Genomic DNA, 20,954 nt, shown 5'->3' on the forward strand with positions numbered 1-20,954 from the left:
CTGGGATAGAGCTCCATGTGGGGCTCCCTGCTTGGTGGGGAATCTGCTTCTCTCTCTTCCTCTGCTCCTCCTCCCCCACTTGTTTTCTCTGTCTCCCCTCTCTCCTATTCAAATAAATAAATAAAATATTTTTAAAAATCAAACAAAAAAGAATAAACTAATGCTTTTCTGTGTCATTTGTTGTACATTAAAATTGAAGGTAGGGTGGCAAAAAGAGGATCTTAGTCTTTGCATTAAGTTGATATGGGCTATCTTTTGAAAAATAATTTAGCAGCAATAGGAAACTTCAAAGACTGCTTTCAAATAGTACAACAAATTTTCTAATCTGGGTCATATGAATACTTCAATGATGAAATTATCCACAGAAAAACAAATAACATCATAGAAAGTATTATTTTGTTTTCTTGTTTCCTCAAAGTAGAAATTTTCACCAAATTGTTTACTAGTGTCTATTCTTCTTTTTCCTTAAAAAGCTAAAAATCTTGAAAAATCTAAATATATTTTCTAAAAAATAAGAAGCATTAATGGACTGTGGAACAATATTGCCAAAACTTCAAAAGCAAAGATCGGCTTCAAATATCACTTGCATTTTATTCTACTCATATCTTTTAAATGACAAGAGATATTCACTAGAGAGCACACAACCTACTCTCCAACTCTAAGTTAAAGGTTCTGAACATCCTCTTTTTGGATGATGTTTGATAGCTGAATAAAATAGAAAAGGATCTTCAGTGAGAGAAAGATCTTTTCTTCATCTTCAGTGAAGAAAAGATCTTCAATCTTTGTTGTCTTTCCACAACATCTATGATAATAGGGCAAGTATCCTCAAAGAAGAAGATTCAAAATCATAATTTTAGGGACTAAACTTAGTGATTCCAATGTAATAGATGAAATGGGTGGCTCGGGTAGATATTGTGCATATTATTTAACTGTTAGTTGTCAGTGATTAATATGAAGTGCATGTGTGTGTGTTCCTTTTTCTTTTTTTTTTTTTTTTTTACAAACAAGTGGTACTATGAGAAGCCATAGTCACATCATATCAACAAATTAACTTTCTTGACCATGTATTGATGATCACAACATTCAAAACTCCAGATAAGCCACGGAGGGGCTATTTGGAATCTTAGATCACTGTTATTTTATGCATATAGTTAAACCAGCTCCACTCCCGTGTCTCTTACTTATGCCATGGATCAGAAAATAAATTTAGAACTAGAACTATATAACTATATATGGTGTCATAACAAACTGATATGTTGTTATATTTAGCAATAACTAAGGCTACTGATAAAAATACTGAAGTTAAAAAATGATTCGCTTGCTCTTTACAAATTATGATATGTTCACAGTTATTGTTCTAATACCATCATTTTTTCTCAGTTGAATTTCTTGTGATTTCTTAAATGAGAGACAAAAGGGTATCCAATTCCATCTAATTCTGAGAAAATTCATGAGAGTGAACTCCACATATGAGTAATCTTTAGTATATGTAACTGTAAAAGAAAGTTTGGTAACTGCTGCTGTGTATATCCTTCTACATGTGCATAAGCAAGACAAGAGCTCATGTTCATGGAGAAAAGTGCCCAAAGACACTGAAATTTGGACCCTGATAAATAAAGGTCTTTATTTCAGTGGGGTCAATTATATATTCACAGACTTTTCTTTCCCACCTCCCTGGTGGAAAGAAATTTTTTTTTTCCTTTCTGGTGAAATATAAATTCCACTTCAGTTTTTCTGGTACATAAATGCTGCATGACTATCTACCAGTAATTAACAGCTTTTCATCCAAGTGGGTAATATATGGGAATGAATTTATTGTTTATGAGTATATTGATATCATTTAGAAACTATATGCAAGGATATAAAGGCAACACTGAAATGTAAAATTGCTAATGCAGCCTCATAGCCTGGAAAATGATTTCTTTTAATAGTTTTCTTCATTTAACAGTTCTTCATTTGAAATTGTTTCCTTTCAACTGCAGATTTTGTGGTTTGGTGCAGTGAAGGAGAAATTTATTCCTTTGAGACATTTATTCTTTTTATAGTTATTCATTTGAAAAAGTTTCACTGGGTGTTTATATGTATTTTGTAGTTGGCAAAGATATCTGTGATAGTTTTTTTTTTTAATGTTTATTTAACTAACTTCTCACTCTATGGAACTTTGCCAACTTTCTTTAAATGGAGATTCCTGGGAGTTTTTGGTAAACAGTAATAAGTCAACCTGTGGACTTTCTAGGAGCTCTGCAAGCCCTGAGACCACAGAAGAGTCACATCATTAAAAAGGAGAAAATGTGTAGAATCAAATTTAACATTTAACTCTCCCACATAGATTTGAAAGCAGAGTATCTGTTACAAACATTTTGTTTTAATTAATTTTGAATATGGACACTCTAATTTCAAATAAATTCTGATTTTTTTGTTTGGGGATTTTACAGAACCCAAGTGGGGTCATAATGTGTTCTTACAGGGACTCTTAAATTAAATATCTACTTGTTGTCCTCATTCTGGCCCATTTTTAATCCACAGTTCCAAAGACAGCACCTACCAATGTAAGTGGAAGAAGTGGAAGAAGGCATGAGTTAGTCATAGCCTGGGAGGTAAGAAAGTCTGTACTCAGATGTCAGAACTTATGAATTCCTTAGGAAATAAGGCTGCATATACAGGATCTACAGTTGGTACGGAGAGGCAGTAATTTCTGTTTAAACGAGATTAAGAAACTCTTGATCATATATTACTCAGATGAGTATTGCCAACATGAACCTGTCTCATTTCATACCCAGCCCCAGCTGACTTTTCTCCAATCTAAAGTACGTCCTCTTGTCACATAGGCTATCTCAGAATAAAGTTTGAATAATTAAAACACGACAAATACCCACTATTTGCTTCAACGTGGATAGAACTGGAGGGTATTATGCTGAGTGAAGTAAGTCAATCAGAGAAGGACAAACATTATATGGTCTCATTCACTTGGGAAATATAAAAAAAATAGTTAAAGGGAATAAAGGGAAAAGGAGAGAAAATGAGTGGGAAATATCAGTGAGGGTGACAGAGCATGAGAGACCCCCTAACTCTGGGAAACAAACAAGAGGTAGTGGAAAGGGAGGTGGGTGGGGGGATGGGGTGACTGGGTGACAGGCACTGAGGTGGCATTTGATGGGATGAGCACTGGGTGTTATGCTATATATTGGCAAATCGAACTCCAATAAAAACATATACAAAAAAATTAAAAATAAAACACATCCTCTCACAAACTACTTCCCATGTTTGTTTGGCTTAGTTCGATAATTAATTATTTCACAATTAAATAGTAGCTTTACTAAAACCATTGGGGAGAAAGGAAATGACCACCACTGAATTTGTGGCACAGTGCCTGTGTTATCTCACTCATAAACCAACCCTATTCGTAAGGAATAATTTTTCCTCATTTTAAAAATTATGAAACTAAGGCACAGTTTAAGTACTCTTTCTAATTAGCAGTAGAATTGGGACTTTGTGTTCTCTTGTCTCTCTCACAATGTGCCCTCTGAAGTTTCCTCTATAAAGCAGGCAGGAGAGAGGTGTGTGAGAGGTACATTTATTTCCCATGAAGCCACTTTCTTTTTATCGATGTTAGATTACCTTATTATCATATGTAACTATGTAACTCACAGAACTATGCCCTGAATATGAAAATGTAAAGGAGATGGAATGTCTACTGGAGCAAGTGAACAAATCCTTGAGAGTCTCTAAAACAATGATCAAATGTACAGAAAAATATTTTCCAGTAAGAAATCTTCCATGAGCATATTCTCTGTTCTGTTATTCTGTCCATCCTCCTCTTTCCAATAAAAATTTATTTCTTAATTTTGACTTCTGCAGAGGGATTAACTTCCCAATACCTCAACTTCACTGAGGTCAAACTCTCTAAATAGAACTTCCTTCTCTATCAGCTTCACATCTTAGCCCCAGTTGCTAAAACAAGAATATCATAGACTTATAAATGGCAGAAATTTATTTCTCATGGATCTGGAGCCTGAAAATTTAAGATCAAGTCCCCAGCAGATTCCAGTCTGGTGAGAACCTGCTCTCCAGTCAACTGATGGCCATTTTCTCACTGTACCCTCACATGGCAGAGAGACCAGAGGGGCACTACTCCCAATCATAAGCATGCTGTACTCATAATCTAAAAACTTACAAAAGTCCTCCCTTATTAATACCATCACATTGGAGGTTAGGATTTCAACATATGAATTTTGAGGAGATATAAACATTCAGTATATAGGATTTTGATATAATAGGCTTTGTCTCCCTTCTGCTACTCAGTAAGTTTTTCCTCAAATCAAAACTCAAAAGAAAAAAACATGTTTCAACAAGTATTTAATGGGTATCTATGTGTTAAGCATTATGCTAGGCAGTGCCTGGTGACTGCTCCTTTAACTAATCAATCACAATTACTCCTTTGTATGGTGTACAGTTTATGTCTGTTTAACAAATTTAAATGTAAGCATACAGTATAACATTTACTTGAACAAATATTTTTTAATTTTTTTCACATTAGTAAAGTGCAAAAGCAAATGAGAAATGGAACACTATTAAAAAATTTTACATTAATATTTCCTGTTTTTTTCTGCACAAAAGGCTCTGCAGAGCATTTCCAGCAACCAGATTTTTCTGACCACCAGACCATATGACAGTTTTTCCCAATCTGCTGCAGTCTAATGTGGAATGTTCATTTCATATACATGACTACTGGTTTAAATTTGTTTCACTTCAAGAGTTTTCAGCACCTTTGATAATCTTCTTAAATACTAACTGATATTACTTTAGTTTTTATCTTTTGCCTTTAACCCTTTTTAAATCTCCAAAGACTACTAAGTGACTGTGCTATAGTGGCTTCCAGTGTAGCATTACAAATTTGAAAGTCTCATGTTCTCTGGTTATCCATGATTTAAAATAAATAAATAAATAAAGTTTGGAAGAAGTGGCTTTTTTAATCAGTTATTTTGCTGATAATTAATTGCATTTTTTCTTCTTTAGCCAGTATCTGAGGAGTTTCAGAATGGGGAGGGCTTTGGCTATATTGTGGCTTTCAGGCCTAATGGAACACGTGGCTGGAAGGAAAAAATGGTGACATCCTCTGAAGCTTCAAAATTCATTTACCGAGATGAAAGTGTTCCTCCTCTTACTCCCTTTGAAGTGAAGGTTGGCGTTTATAACAATAAAGGAGATGGACCTTTCAGTCAGATTGTGGTTATCTGCTCAGCTGAAGGAGGTCAGTTTCTCTTTAACCCTATTATTTACATTCTACATTTTATGATGGATGTTATGTGGATTTTACATAGATGAGACATTACTGTACATATATTAGAAAATACAGATACACCAAAAGAAAATAAAACCCATATTGTCATTATACTTTTTAGATATATTTTTCCAAATAATTCTTTATTTTAAAAAATTGAGCATTCCATATGTGTTGCTTTATGTTCTTTATGTTCTTCACTCTTTAACAATATACGGCAAATATATTTTCATGATAATAACAATATTAATAACATCTATAGTGTATTATTTCCTCTGGATGGACATTTAACCAATCATTCTTGTTTTTTAAATTTAGATAATAGTATATTTGAACCCACTAAATTTAAATGAAATAAATGTAAATAAATACTCCCATTTATGTGACCAATAAATATTTATTACTAAACTCCTACACAAAACACCATACTAATAAAGTAGCAGACAGGGCCTTCTGTTGGAAATTTTTCACATGTGACATCATGAAATCCTCATGAAAATCTTGTCTAATAGTCATTTGTTTCTATTATAAAGAAAGAAATTGAAGCTGAAACGTTAACAAACTTGCTAAAGGTTACACACCTTATAACTGAGAATTAAACCCATTTGTCTAATTATCAAATCTTTGATTTTTTTCTAACATGCATTTTCACATGCATAACCGTTTAAATCTAAAGATAAAACTATACTATATGTTGTCAAACTGAATTTAAATTAAAAAAAAGAAGGGCAGCCCGGGTGGCTCCGTGGTTTACCTCCCCCTTCAGCCCACAGCATGATCCTGGAAAACCGGAATCAAGCCCTGTGTGGGGCTTCCTGCATGGAGCCTGTTTCTCCCTCTGTCTGTGTCTCTGCCTCTCTCTCTCTCTCTGTGTCTCTCGTGAATAAATAAATAAGATCTTTAAAAAAAAATTTTTTTAAGACTACAAAATTTTTGTTTGGCTTAAAGAGTATATAGTTAATTGATACATGTGCAAGGTGTGTGGAAGTCTTGGTAGGCAAATATCTCTCCTTTCAGCATTATCTAGAGTCATTCAGGGTAATTTCTCTTTAAAAAAAAAAGATTTTATTTATTTATTCATGAGAGAGAGAGAGAGAGAGAGATTGGCAGAGACATAGGCAGAGGGAAAAGCAGGCTCCCTATGGGGAGCCTGATGTGGAACTCCATCTCAGGACTCCTGGGATCAGGCCTTGAGCCAAAGGCAGACGCTCAACTGCTGAGCCACCCAGGTCCCCTCAGGGTAAATTCTGTTGTAGAAATCTTGAAAAGTCTCCAAAGCTCAAGAGCATTAGGAGAAGAACCATTCGGAACTTCTCTGACAGTATTCTAGGGCCACAGTCTACTTCAGAGTCACAAGAGTCAAGGTCATTTTCCAAGCAATTTATCAAGTATAAATATTATAAATGATGAGCACTTTTACTAAAATATCACATTCAAAATTTCCTATGTATTTACTATAATTTACTATAACAATGCACTTCTCCCTTATTACACTTGACTTTAAGAGGATAGAAAAAGGATGGAAACTATGAGAACTGTACATAACCACTTATAGAAGTATGCTCTGGATGCTCAGCAGTCTGCTTTTCCCTCTCCCTCTGCCCTTCCTCCTGCCTGTGCTCCTTCCCTCCCCCTCCTCTCTTTCAAATAAATAATTTTTAAAAATTTGAAAAAGAAAAAATCAGACTATCTAGATTTAATTTGCCTGGTATCATTCAAATGTCATTCTACCAAAATAAAGTGTTGCTATGAATTATGTTACAGAAACAATTTCAGTGCCTTTAAAAGAAGATAGGCATATTTCCTATCTAGTTTGAAGGAGTAATCTCCAAAGGCAAGCTATTTCAAGTTTAAGGAAACACAGTGTAAACAACTCATGGTGGTTGCCATAATTTAATTTCAAAGCAAAGGTTGTTGACAAGGAATGTACAAATCTTAATTTCTTAAGGTCATCACTGGTATTACTATACACAGCATGTTCACTATACAAACCTTTCCAATTTATCTCAGGTGACCTTTGGGGTTATGTGCTTGCTAATTAGGTCAAAGAAATGTTAAATCAACAAGAAGATGCATTTCCTGACTAAAACATGTACTTCAAAATAGATTTTTGCAGTAACAAGTAATATAAAATATATATAATATAGTAAAATAACAAAATATTATTACGTATGACATTCCTTATGAGAGAGTATATGATGTTCGTGGTTAAAAACATGAGCTTTGGAGACAAAAGATGTGGGTTCAAATTCCAGCTCTGTCACTTACTATAGTTACTTACAACTTTCTTAATGATGTGAAGTTGACTGTGCTACTTTACTTCTCTGAGCCACAACTTCCTGAAAAGTAGATTGGGCCTTGAGATTCCTACCTCATATTTGGTTGGAAGAGTTAAATTAAATATATAAGTAATACAGTAACTCATCTGTATTTGGAAACACATCCAGAGCCTGAGATGCTAAGTGCATAAGCATCTCATTGGAACGCTTATGATCCCTTGTTATTATTTGATTCTTCACTTTCCTGGTCATTATTATACTAGGATAAACTTTCTGTTTCTGTTTCAGAATTTGGCTCCATAAAAAAACAAAAACAAAAACAAAACACAACCTCAGAGCAACTTGTATTGAAAAACTGCACCTTACATAAATCAGACACTATCTTTGTGCTTCAATATTCTAATGATCTTATTTATTTCCTTCCCACACCACTCTCCCCACCCTGTAGCTCACAGTACCAAAAAGATAATTCTCTTGAACTATATAAATAAGTCTCACAAGTGGGTACAAAGAAAGTATCAAAGGTCAGTTTATCTTGATAATGCTTTTTAGATCAAAAGAGTGCTGCCATTGGTAGAACATTTTCTCAATCATTTGTCAAGTTTAGGGAATACAAGGCATTGTTTTTGCTAGCAGGGCCAGTTGAAATTCTGGACTTGAATAGAAGAAAGACTAAGGGAAAAAACTCACCTTAGGGGGTTAGATCTATCTATCTATCATATTCTCTCTTTCGGAAAATTGCATTTTTGTATTAAAACTTGAAAGAACCAAGAATTTTGATGTAGGAAGCTGAGTTCACACTTCAGCACCACCAACTGACTGTAACCATAAATAAGTCACAGTTTTACAGTTTACTCATTTGTAAAATGGGTATACTGCTTAGTATGCCCCACCTACCTAGTAGTTTTATCTTTAGATTTAAACGGTTATGCATGTGAAAATGCATGTTAGAAAAAAATCAAAGATTTGATAATTAGACAAATGGGTTTAATTCTCAGTTATAAGGTGTGTAACCTTTAGCAAGTTTGTTAACGTTTCAGCTTCAATTTCTTTCTTTATAATAGAAACAATTAGACAAGATTTTCATGAGGATTTCATGATGTCACATGTGAAAAATTTCCAACAGAAGGCCCTGTCTGCTACTTTATTAGTATGGTGTTTTGTGTAGGAGTTTAGTAATAAATATTTATTGGTCACATAAATGGGAGTATTTATTTACATTTATTTCATTTAAATTTAGTGGGTTCAAATATACTATTATCTAAATTTAAAAAACAAGAATGATTGGTTAAATGTCCATCCAGAGGAAATAATACACTATAGATGTTATTAATATTGTTATCATGAAAATATATTTGCCATATATTGTTAAAGAGTGAAGAACATAAAGAACATAAAGCAACACATATGGAATGCTCAATAAAACATAGTATAACACCCAGTGCTCATCCCATCACGTGCCCTCCTTAATGCATGTCACCCAGTTACCCCAACCTGCCACTCATCCCCCCTTCCACAACCCTTTGTTTCCCAGAGTTAGGAGTCTCTCATGGTTTGTCTTCCTATTTTTTCCCCACTCAGTTTCCTTCCTTTCTCTTATAACCCCTTTCGCTATATCTTATATTCCACGTATGAGTGAAACCATATGATAATTGACTTTCTCCAACTGACTTATTTCACTCAACATAATACCCTCCTTTTCCAACCAGGTCTGTATAAATGCTAGGTATTCGTCCTTTCTGATGGCTGAGTAATATTCCATTGTATATATAGACCACATCTTCTTATCCATTCATCTGTTGAAGGACATCGAGGCTCCTTCCACAGTTTGGCTATTGTGGACATTGCTGTTGTGAACACTGCGAGGCAGGTGTCCCATCGTTTCACTACATCTGTATCTTTGGGGTGAATCTCCAGTAGTGCAATTGCTGGGTCATAGGGTAGCTCTATTTTTAACTCTTTGAGGAACCTCCACACAGTTTTCCAGAGTGACTGCACCAGCTCCCATTCCCACCAACAGTGCAAGAGAGTTCCCCTTTCTCCACATCCTCTCCAACATTTGTTGTTTCCTGTTTTGTTCATTTTAGCCATTCTTACTGGTGTAAAATGGTATCTCATTGTGGTTTTGATTTGCATTTGCCTGATGATAAGCAATGTGCAATGTTTTTTCATGTGTTTGTTGGCCATGTGTAGGTCTTCTTGGGAGACATGTCTGTTCATGTCTCCTGGCCATTTCTTGACTGGATTATTTGTTTTATAGGTCTTGGATACTAGCCCTTTATCTGATGTGCCATTTGCAAATATCTTCTCCCATTCTGCAGGTTGCCTTTTAGTTTTGATGACTCTTTCTTTTGCTGTACAGAAGCCTTTTATCTTGACGAAGTCCCAGTAGTTCATAATTGCTTTTGTTTCCCTTGCCTTCATAGATGTATCTTGCAAGAAGTTGCTGTGGGCAAGGTCAAAAATGGTGTTGCCTGTGTTCTCCTCTAGGATTTTGATGGGCTCTTGTATCACATTTAGATCTTTCAACCATTTTGAGATTATCTTTGTTTCTGGTGTATGAGAATGGTCCAGTTTCATTCTTCTGCACGTGGCTGTCCAATTTTCCCAACACCACTTGTTGAAGAGACTATCTATTTTCCAGTGGATATTCTTTCCTGCTTTGTCAAATATTAGTTGACCATAGAGTTGAGGGTTCATTTCTGGGGTCTCTATTCTGTTCCATTAATCTGTGTGTCTGTTTTTGTGCCAGTACCACACTGTCTTGATCACAGCTTTGTAATACAGCTTGAAATCTGGCATTGTGATGCCCTCAGCCTTGGTTTTCTTTTTCAACATTCCTCTGGCTATTCAGGGTCTTTTCTGGCTCCACACAAACCTTAGGATTATTTGTTCTGTGAATAAAGTCCATGGTATTTTGGTAGGGATTGCATTGAATGTGTAAATTGCTCTGGATAGCATAGACATTTTTACAATATTTATTCTTCCAAACCATGAGTGTGGAATGTTTTCCCATTTCTTTGTGTCTTCCTCAAGGAATTATGTACATTCTAATCTTGATTTGACTGCAAATCTTTAGGGCATCCTATACAATACTGTCATTCTGGAAACAATTCTAATTTTTTAAAATAATAGCAAAATTGCAACATAGTGATTTATAATGCATGGTAGACTTTTTTTCCATATGAAAAATCCAATTAGCTTTCACTTCTATATATCTAGAAATAATTATTGGTCAAACTTTTACCCATTTCCCATAGTTATTGTTACTATGGTTTTGAAAGGAAAAGAACCTAAGCATTCAATTACATCTAATAGAAAAATAGAGGGAAATTCAATATAGATTGATTATAGTTTGAAAGTTTTGTTTATTTGTGATAAACTTTAGCTTTCTCTAGCTTATTTGTTTTTTGCCTGGTATGTAAAAATTATGCTGCTTTTTACAGCTCAAATTAAAACCCAACATTCATGAGGTATTATTATCCAGATCAGTTCCTAGCTGAAACTGAACTCAGTGAGATTTATGAGAACTTGAAAAATAATAAATTGGCATATTAGTTATAAAATACAAGGAATAATTTCCTGTCTTTGCCAGATGATCCATTCGGATTAGTGCTTGTAAAAGTTCAACTACAGCTGTCTTCACTGAATTTTTAAATAATGAAATCATAACCCTTCTCACAAGAAGTTTATTAAACTCTTCTTTGATTAATGTTATTGCTTACCCCTCCTGGGAAGTCAGATGCATAATCAATATTACAAGTGCCACCCCCCCCATATTACTTGGAGAACTCCAGCTGCTAAATTACTTAATAGAAATGTATCATCTAAATTCATGAGCATGGTAATGTGGTTCAAAGTTTTTAATCTGACAGAAACTGAAATCTATCAATCAGCTTGTCCACCACTTTGTATACCAAGATTGGAGTGAAAGAGTTATTCATGGTCTAATTAATATCACCATAAGTAACAGAAAAAAAAAGAAATCTTTTTAAGTCTTTGAATCTATTGGACATAACACTACTATAGTCTCTGAAATAAGTCCCTGAATTTTCATCAAATTACCTGAGTATAATAGAAGTGAGAGTGGCAGGAACACCCTATGGCTTACAGATCAGGAGAGTTTTATAAATGCCTGGATATGACAGGATCTGTGAGAAGCAGTGCAGCTGTGGTTCAACATTATCAAAAATTCCATGAAATAGGAATAAAAAGGAGCTGATAGTAAGCCTGCAGTGGAGTTAAACAAGATATAACAGGGAAGTTTAGGTGGCTTCTGGCAAAACATAGAGTAGAGAAATAAAGTAGAGACCCCAACATCAATAGTCTTGAGAGAAGTTAGGTGTGGTAGGGCAAAGAGAAAAGAAACCAATAGCACAAGGAAAGGTATTAGGTGTGTAAACATAGATATATACACAGAAGTGGGACAGCATAGTATTTAGGACGTGATTTCCTTATTGAAATCCTCTCTCCACCTTCTAGCAGCCATGTGCCTTTGGGCAAGTTGCTTGACTCTCTGCCCCTCAATTTCTTTATTGACAAAAATAGTGATAGTGATAATAGAGTTCTTGGAAGAATTAATGAATTCATGTAAAGAATTTTATTTTATTTTTTAAGAATTTTAAATAAGGGTAGGCACATATCAAATTCTCAATAAATGGTGATTTATATTACCTTTGGTTATTGCCCTCTTCTATTTGTTGTTGTTTTACTTGTATTTGTAGTTCATCTGTTCCTCTGTCAGTTATTTGGAAGTAACTGAGCAGTAAGAAAATTAACTATATGATCTCTTCTGTGCCTCCAAACTGACTCTAAGAAACACAAAATAAGCTAGGTGCTGCCTTGGTACCAATTTAAAAGCAAAAGAGGAAAGAATACTTGAGACCTGAATTCTAGTTCAGGTTCTTTCACAGCCCGAAGCAGAGTTTGAATAAATCAACCTGTGTACATGTTACATTTTCATCTGCAAAATAAAGACATGGATCTAAAACATAGGTCCATAACTCAAAAGTCTATAGAGATCAAGTCAGAGATATAAATAAGTGAATAGTTCCAGTGTGAGATAACAGGTGGTAGTAGGGACTCTGGCAAACTGAAAAGGCTATTCCCTGATTAATGGGACCAACTGCCAATTCTCATCTACCAACAACCATGAATTCACATTTAGCATCACCAATTTTTTTCTCTAAAGAAGCCAAGAATTCTTATTTTTATATGAAATGTTGAAATAAATTAATATATTATTAGGGCATGCAAAACAACTAAAGACCTATCAGCCATCCATTTATCCATCCATTTGACATTTTGATCCAAGTGACTTTCTAAAATTCTTTCTAGTTACCTCCCATTATTCAATTACAATGGGATACTCAAACAGAACAGCTAGTTCCAATCCAAACCACACTTTCTGTGGTCTAGTCAGTTACTCTTGCTTACAGAAAACATTTTTAATCCACGGCTATAATAATACATACTGAAACTTCTGCAAGTAAACTGACTGAGATCCCTTTTCTTACATGATGAAATTTCTAATTGAAATCATCATGGGTTTACCTCTGATACTATTTACATCTAGAAGGTGAAACAAATAAAAAATGACTCTTCCGTTCTTGTTTGGTTCACCTACCTTCATTTATTTAGATGTAATTATAATATTTAGCCCCGAAAAAATACATCTGTGAAACGTCAGCTTGGGTCTGATCCTGATTTAAAATCCTAGAGCAGGGCAGCTGGAGTGGCTTAGTGGTTTAGCGCCGCCTTCAGCCCAGGGCGTCAAGTCCCACGTCAGGCTCCCTGCACGGAGCCTGCTTCTCCATCTGCCTGTGTCTCTGTTCTCTCTCTGTGTCTCTCATAAATAAATAAATAAAGTCTTAAAACAATGGACTTTGTACAGAATTGTTTGAACTAAAGTATGGTCTTTATTCTACCGTTTCATTTAACATGTGTTATGACATAGTATTTATGATTCAGCAATATCCAAGCTGTTCCTCACATACAGTGCAGCAACAAATAAAGTGCACCTCTTGATGGATGCCAGTCAGACATGGTGTATTTTGAAAAAACAGTGAGAAAGGTCACTAAATGTAGGAACAAATTAAAACATACTTTTGAGCAATAGGCCCTTCAGGGACTTTCCTTTTCAGTCCATATTTGTCTTAAAAGTCAATGCACACCTTTTAAATATCATGATTCATATCAAATTCTTTATACAATCATGGAAATGTAGTTTTGTGGTTGGAACAACAACAAAAAACTAGAAATTTTAACTCTATTTGTTCTTGCAAGGGTAAAAATAAAATAATAACTGATATTTTGTGAATGAATGTTTTAAGTACCAAGCACTATGCTAAATATATCTATCATTCCAATTAAAACTAACATTAAAAACCTCTGAGATAAGTACTTTTATTACGCTCATACTAAAGATGAGGAAACTGGAGCATAGGAAAAGGCAAAGCAACTTGCCTAACAGTAAATAAAAATTTTTGAAGGCAAAAACCAACTGCACCAAAATAGCCAAGCGTGATTCCCTAGTCCATGCTTTTGATTACTATGTTAGACTGGCAGACAAATTAAGTCAGACAACTTAACTTCTCCAGAAATTTCCTGGTTAATCCAAGGATAAAGATCCTCTTTGCTTCCTCACTAGATTTGTGATTTGAGTAGGTAAAGTATTGAAGAGACTTGACCAAAATATAGAAATCCAAAAAGAACATCTTTTTATCTTATGTTGTTCATAGCTACCATAGTACATCATTTCTAAAATAAGGTAGAAGGAAGTAACACCTGACAAATTCAGGTGCAATGCTTGGATAGACATCACTGTTTATTATTTCCCCTTTCCTTTGTACAGAACCCAGTGCTGCTCCCACAGATGTCAAGGCTACAAGTGTGTCTGTGTCAGAGATTCTTGTTGCATGGAAACATATTAAAGAGAGTCTAGGAAGACCACAGGGATTTGAGGTATGAATACAATTATTGAAAATAAGCCTTGTTATTTCCACTGCCACTGCATTCTCCTAAAGAAATGGTTTGGTGACACTCCAAAAGAATTATATTTTTTTGAAATTTTTGTTCTGTGGCAAAGAAAGTGAGAAATATACTATTTTACTGACATGTTCATTAGCTGGCTTATTTTTTAGTGTAGTAGTTTCCATATTACCATGTAAATAATTTTTTTAAGGAGATGAAAATAGACCTTCAGATAAAAATCAGGAGCTACAGGTGGATATTCATTGATATCCAACTTGTTGGTGGTTAAAAATGTTTTGTTTTTTTGTTTTGTTTTGTTTTGTTTTTTGTTTTTTGTTTTTTTTTTTGTTTTGTTTTGTTTTGTTTTGTTTGTAGAAGAAATGTTTTTTGTGTATTTCCTCCTAATACTTTAATGTATAAAACAGCTTTCCTATTATACTGTCTGGGCAGATCTTACCTCTTTTGCTGACTTCTCTAAATTTACTTGGACTTGGTGATCTATATCTATTTATTCAATCACTTTTTGTCCTTTAAATTTTGATATTTGCAAACACAGTTATGCCAGCCTTATAATGGTAAAAATTTCATAACATTGCAATGACTTCAATGAAATTTTGGCCTCCACATGAACTAGAGCCTTATAGGTAGTCTATGAACTTGAATATTCCATAAATTCTGATCCCTACTTTATGTTTTAGCCAGTAAGGGATAGGATTTAGGGAGATAATTTCTAAAAGACAAAAAATAATTAGCATCCAACCCAAGATCTTAGTTCCCTTTAAACTTAAATAGTGACCAAATATAGGATTTGTACACCAGCATGGTTTCAGACTGAAAACACATTTTTTAATTCTACTTGAGGCTTTAAATAATGCTTGAGAAATATTTGATTAATATGCTGCTAGCATTAGATAATGGTTTCTATGTTAAATAATTCACACAATCATTCTTAAAAGTTACAGGAAGGACCATTTTTGAAACTATTATCTATGCAATGTCATGAATTTGTTTTTTATAATATTGCTTCAATGTATTATTTGGGAGTCATAATTCAGTATCTTATCATGATTGGATATTTATTTAATTAATATCTCCTTGTTTCCCTATCCATGCTACAGGACCATATCTATTCACCAATGAATCTCAGCAACCAGTAGTACTTGGCCCATGACAGCTACAATAAATATTTGTTGAATGAATGAATATCTATGCTTCACAATCAGCCCCTTTTAATATCACTATGGAAGACATTGGGGTAGCCTACCCTGCTCTCCTTCAGTGGGCCAGTACACATCCCCCCCAGCTTCTGCAAGTGTTGGCTGCTAATGGTTTCAGTTTCTCCTTTGGAGAATTGCCCTTCACTGAGGGGTACTGCTTTACCTGAAAAATTTCCTTCCCACAAGTAGGCAATCCAAAGCCAATGACTGACTGACACTGGTCCCTTGACTAAAAGAGAAAACAACTTTATGGTGCATTTTACAATGCAGAGCCTTTGCTGTGTGCATCAGGACAAGGCTGGATTGATTACCTGAGTCCAGGTAATTAATCCAGATAATCAATTGCTCAGCTCCCTCTCTTTCCTCATCCTCCTCTCCTCCTTTCTTTAAAGGTTTGCCTGCAAGCACTTTCAAAATAAATCATATGCACTCAAGTCTCTGTCTCAATCTCTGTTTCTGGAGAGCCCAACCTAAAACAACTACATAAGTATAGACTAACCTAGACTTCTGAATCAAAACATCTGGTGTGCATACTTTTAGAAGGGCACAAAGTGTATCTTTGGTGAACAAAGGAGCAAGGGATCCAGGTTTCCACAATTCAGAGTGGTATTTCTGTCACACAGCCAGTCACTCTCTTTTTTTTTTTTTCTACATGACATCCACATTCCCACTGTGACTCACAGTATAATAATAGCTCTCTTGGAGGTCCTGCAAACATCACATAAGATTTAAATTTGTGCACAATTATTCTCTTTCTAAATATAAATCATTCATTCATTAACTCAACAAATATTTTTTGAAGAATCACTAAGTATCTTTCAAACTTTAAACTAGATGCTAGGGATAAAACAATGAGCAAAATGATGTCTGTCGTCATGAAGCTCATATTGAAGTAGGAAAGGCAAATAATAGACAAATCAACAAATAAATGTGTGATATGATTTCAATTATAATAAATACTATGTAGAAAAATAAAATTGAATAAGAAGGTAGAGAGTGGAAGTGTGCTATTTATAAAGATTTGAAAAGTCACCCTTTCTGAGATTATGACATTTGAATTGCAATGTAACCAAATGACAGAGAAAGAGGTAGAGACAAGGCAAACTCAAAGTCTCTAAAGTAACAGTATGCTGGCCTGTTCAAAGAACAGGAAGGCAATGATTTGCATGAGATAGCAGTGAAGAACTGGGAGGGGGTAGCAAAATGTTAGAAAGAGCACCAAGACAAGGACCAGATTATATGGAGTATTGTGAATCACAGAAAGGAGTCTGGATTTTATCCCAAGTATAAGGAGAAGGAATTAAAAGATTTTTGAACAGGAAGAGTCAAGTCAGTATCTGATATATTTTAAAAGCCTCTCTTAGTCTAAGGGGTAGAGAATAGACTCTAGACAAGATATCAGGGAGAACAGAGAAAGGTAGTTTGTTCCAACCTAGGTGACAATGAAATTGCTTTTTTTTAAAAAAAATTATTTATTTATTTTAAAGAGAGGGAGAGGGAGAGAAACTCAAGTAGACTCCTTGCTGAGTACAGAGCCTGATGCAGGGCTCAATCCCACAACCCATGAGATCACAACCTGAGTTGATATCACAAGTTGGATACTTAACCAACTGGGCCACCCAAGCACCCCAGACAATGAAGTTGCTTTTGACTGGAACAGTCACAATGAAACTGAAGGGAAGTGGACTTTTTAAAACATATTTTATATAGATGTATATTTTATATACATTAAAATATATTTTATATAGGTGTATATTTTATATAGATGAATTCATTGAAAATGAATTCAGTATGAACTAAGAAAAGGAAAGGAATAAAAAATATTTCCAGAGTTTTTGACCCAAGAAACTGAGTGAATAGCATGTCATTCACATAAGATGACGGAGAAAGAAGAGTGGGTGTTAGTGAAAAACAAATCTTGGATTCTGGTTTAAGTGTGTTTTAATTCTATGAGACTTTTATTTCACAAACGACTTATCAAGTAGATCTAATGCCAAGAGAAAAGGTAGAGATGGAGATTTAACTACAAGGAATCATCAGTATATAAATGGTTTTTATGTATATATTGGCTGAGATCACTGATGTTGATAAAGAAGATGTTTCAGAATTGAGGCCAGACCATTTGGAACTCAATAAATAAAGACAGCCTGGCCAACAAAACTAAGGGAGAATTTCTGAAGAAATTCAGAAGCTAGGAGAAAAATTGTTCTACTGAGTGAAATGCTGCAGAAAAATTCAGAAAGACGAGGCTTGTGATTGCAAAATGGATATGGGAATGCAGAGTACCTAGTGACTTTGGTGAGAGTTTTATGGAATGCTATGACCAAGGCTTGACTAGAGATCAAAAGCAAGATCATTAAGGAATAATATTCAAAAGTGTCAGAGCACAACATTTTTGCCAAATATATGTCATTTAAAGTGGAAATGTATCCAAAAAATGGGAATATCCCTAAGAATAGAATGTTAATAGGAACCAAATTCTGGAATCATCATCACAATGACTGCATTTTAAATTCACATAAATTAACAAAAATCCTGACAACTATTTTTACTTAGAAACACAAAATCCAAGACACAGCAACATTTATACTATTTTATAGTGCCTTATAAATTGTTTTTAAGAATATGGCATCTTGTCAAATCAAAAAACCTACAATAGATAAGCAAAAAATAGAAATCAAAGCATAACACTAAAAAACCCTATCAAACCACAAACAAAGAAAGGAACAGAGAAGAATTGCATAAACAGCCAGAAAACAATTAACAAAGTACCAATAGGTACATACCTCTCAATAGTTACTTTAAATGTGAATGGCAGATGGAAAAGTAGGGTGTATAGTAAAAAAAGTACTAGGCTAAAATTCTATATTCCTTACTGTTATGATTTCTAATTTCATCATCTACCATCTACCATTTACCATCCTACTATATGCTGTCCAGGCTGGTTAAAAATACATAATCTTTAAAAAAAACTGAAATTTTGGGACGCCTGAATGGCTCAGAGGTTGGGCACCTGCCTTTGGCTCAGGGCGTGATCCCGGGGTCTAGGATCAAGTCCCCTATCAGGCTCCCTGCATGGAGCCTGCTTCTCCATCTGCCTGTGCCTCTGCCTCTTTCTCTGTGTCTCTCATGAATAAATAGAGTCTTAAAAAAAAAAAAAAAAAAGGTGAATGGACTAAATGCGCCAGTGAAAAGGATTGAAAAAAGTAAGAACCATCTATACACTACCTACAACAGACACACTTCAGACCTAAGGATACATGCAGATTAAAAGAGAAGGGCTGAAAAACTAAATACTATGCAAATTGGAGCAAAAAGAAAAATGGGGTAGCAGAGCTTCTATCAGACAAGATAGACTTTAAAATGAGACAAAAAAGAACACTACATAATGATAAAGGGAACAATCTAACAAAAGAATATAACAATTGTAAATATTTATGCACCCAACACAGAAGGACTTAAATACATAAAGCAGCAATTAACAGACATAAAAGAAAAAAGTGACAGTAATAATATAATAGTAGGGGACTTTAACAGCCCATGTACATCAATGGATAGATCATCTCGATAGGAAATCAATAAGGAAACAGCAACTCTAAATGACACATTGTGCCAAATGGATCTAACAAATATATTCAGAACATTCCATCCCAAAACAGAAGAGATGCATATTATCAAGTATACATGGAGCATTTTCTAGAATATATCATGTTAAGCCACAAAAGAAGTCTCAATAAGTTCAAAAACATTGAAATTATATCATGCATCTTTTCTGACCACAACACAAGAAATCACAAGAAAAAATCTGGAAAGATACAAATACATGGAGGTTAAATTACATGCAACTAAATAATGAATTGGTCAGCCAAGAAATCAACATGGAAATCAAAAAATACATGGAGACAAATAAAAATAAACACACAGGGAATCAAAATCTTTGGGATGCAGCAAAAACTGTTCTAAGAGGGAAGATTATAGCAATACAGGCCTACCTCACAAAACAAGAGAATTCTCCAACAACCTAAACTTACACGCAAAAGAGCGAGAAAAAGAACAAAGCCCCAAGGCAGTATAGAAAGGAAATAATAAAAATTAAGGGAAAATGTCATCTTGTAACTATATATATATATATATTCTCACATACATACACACACACGTATATAATTAAATGTATACTTTTTTATAATCAGAAAAAGAAAACTTTATATAATTCAGTGGCCAAAGGCAACATTAACAATTATTTCAAGTAATATATGGTCAGCAAAAACTATTTTATATTTATACTATTTCTTAACTGGCTAGTTGAATGTAGGTTTAAAAATAAATGTGGTATAAATAAGGCTTATCAGCATCTCTGCCTCTCTCTCTTCTCTGCACTCTTAAACCCTTTAAGGAGAGATCTACCTCTGTCCTTCGCCTTATCTACCCTAGGACTTACTTACTCTTTTTTTTTTTTTTCTTTTTTTGCTTACTAAAAGATCTCACTGATTAAATATTAGTATAATATAGTAACCTACTAAAGTTTAATACTTTATCTCACTACTTCCTCCCTTCTCTATTCTATCCCAACCACAATCCTAGCTGAATTTACTAGTGGTAGAACTCTGAAGTATTTTTCTGTCACCAAACTCATGGGGTTGGTTTCAGTTTTTAGGTACCTACTATATCAGTTCTACTAATCATTTTCTATCCATAATTATAACTTTACCTGCAGTATTTGAGAGTTAGTTACTATAAAGGCATTAACTTTGTGCCATTTTGAAAATAGCGGAGACTATGTTTTCAGCCACCTCTGTTGTTTTCCCTGAATTAAAATGTGTGAATAAGATTGAAAAAACTCTGATCTTATGAATGTTGAGTCCTAATGGGAGAAGACAAAAAAAGGAAGGAAGGGAGGAAGGGAGGAAGGGAGGAAGGGAGGAAGGAAGGAAGGAAGGAAGGAAGGAAGGAAGGAAGGAGAAAGAAACAAACAAGTAAAATAAACTTAAATAGCAATACATATAGAAGTTTAAAGGTAGAACACACTTGGTTCCTTTAGGGAAAAGAAAGAAGTGGAGCAACTGAATCTTAGTGAACAATGGTATGAATAGAATTAAAAGTAAAAAGTTAGAGAGCAGAGATAAGATTATGTAGGGATATATAGATTACAAAGTTTTCATTTTCTTTCAAATGCAATGAAAAACCATTGTGGCATTTTAAAGAGAG

General features: G+C 34.4%; 1 protein-coding gene across 5 annotated transcripts in view; it reads left to right on the top strand.

Annotated features, from left to right (window-relative positions):
* Positions 1–20,954, top strand: part of CNTN5 (contactin 5) — a 1,277,146-nt gene that overhangs the window by 1,216,652 nt on the left and 39,540 nt on the right. For 3 of the 5 annotated variants that reach the window (XM_072795132.1, XM_072795133.1, XM_072795137.1), the window contains 3 exons: positions 2,527–2,597; positions 5,017–5,251; positions 14,414–14,523. In XM_072795132.1, coding sequence (XP_072651233.1) covers positions 2,527–2,597; positions 5,017–5,251; positions 14,414–14,523 — 416 coding nt within the window. Of the gene's footprint in view, positions 1–2,526; positions 2,598–5,016; positions 5,252–14,413; positions 14,524–15,650; positions 16,168–20,954 lie in introns of those variants that run through there. The other 2 variants (XM_072795135.1, XM_072795136.1) reach the window with 2 other exon arrangements.

Source organism: Canis lupus, chromosome 23, assembly GCF_048164855.1.
Source record: "Canis lupus baileyi chromosome 23, mCanLup2.hap1, whole genome shotgun sequence".
Taxonomy (NCBI): Eukaryota; Metazoa; Chordata; class Mammalia; order Carnivora; family Canidae; genus Canis; species Canis lupus.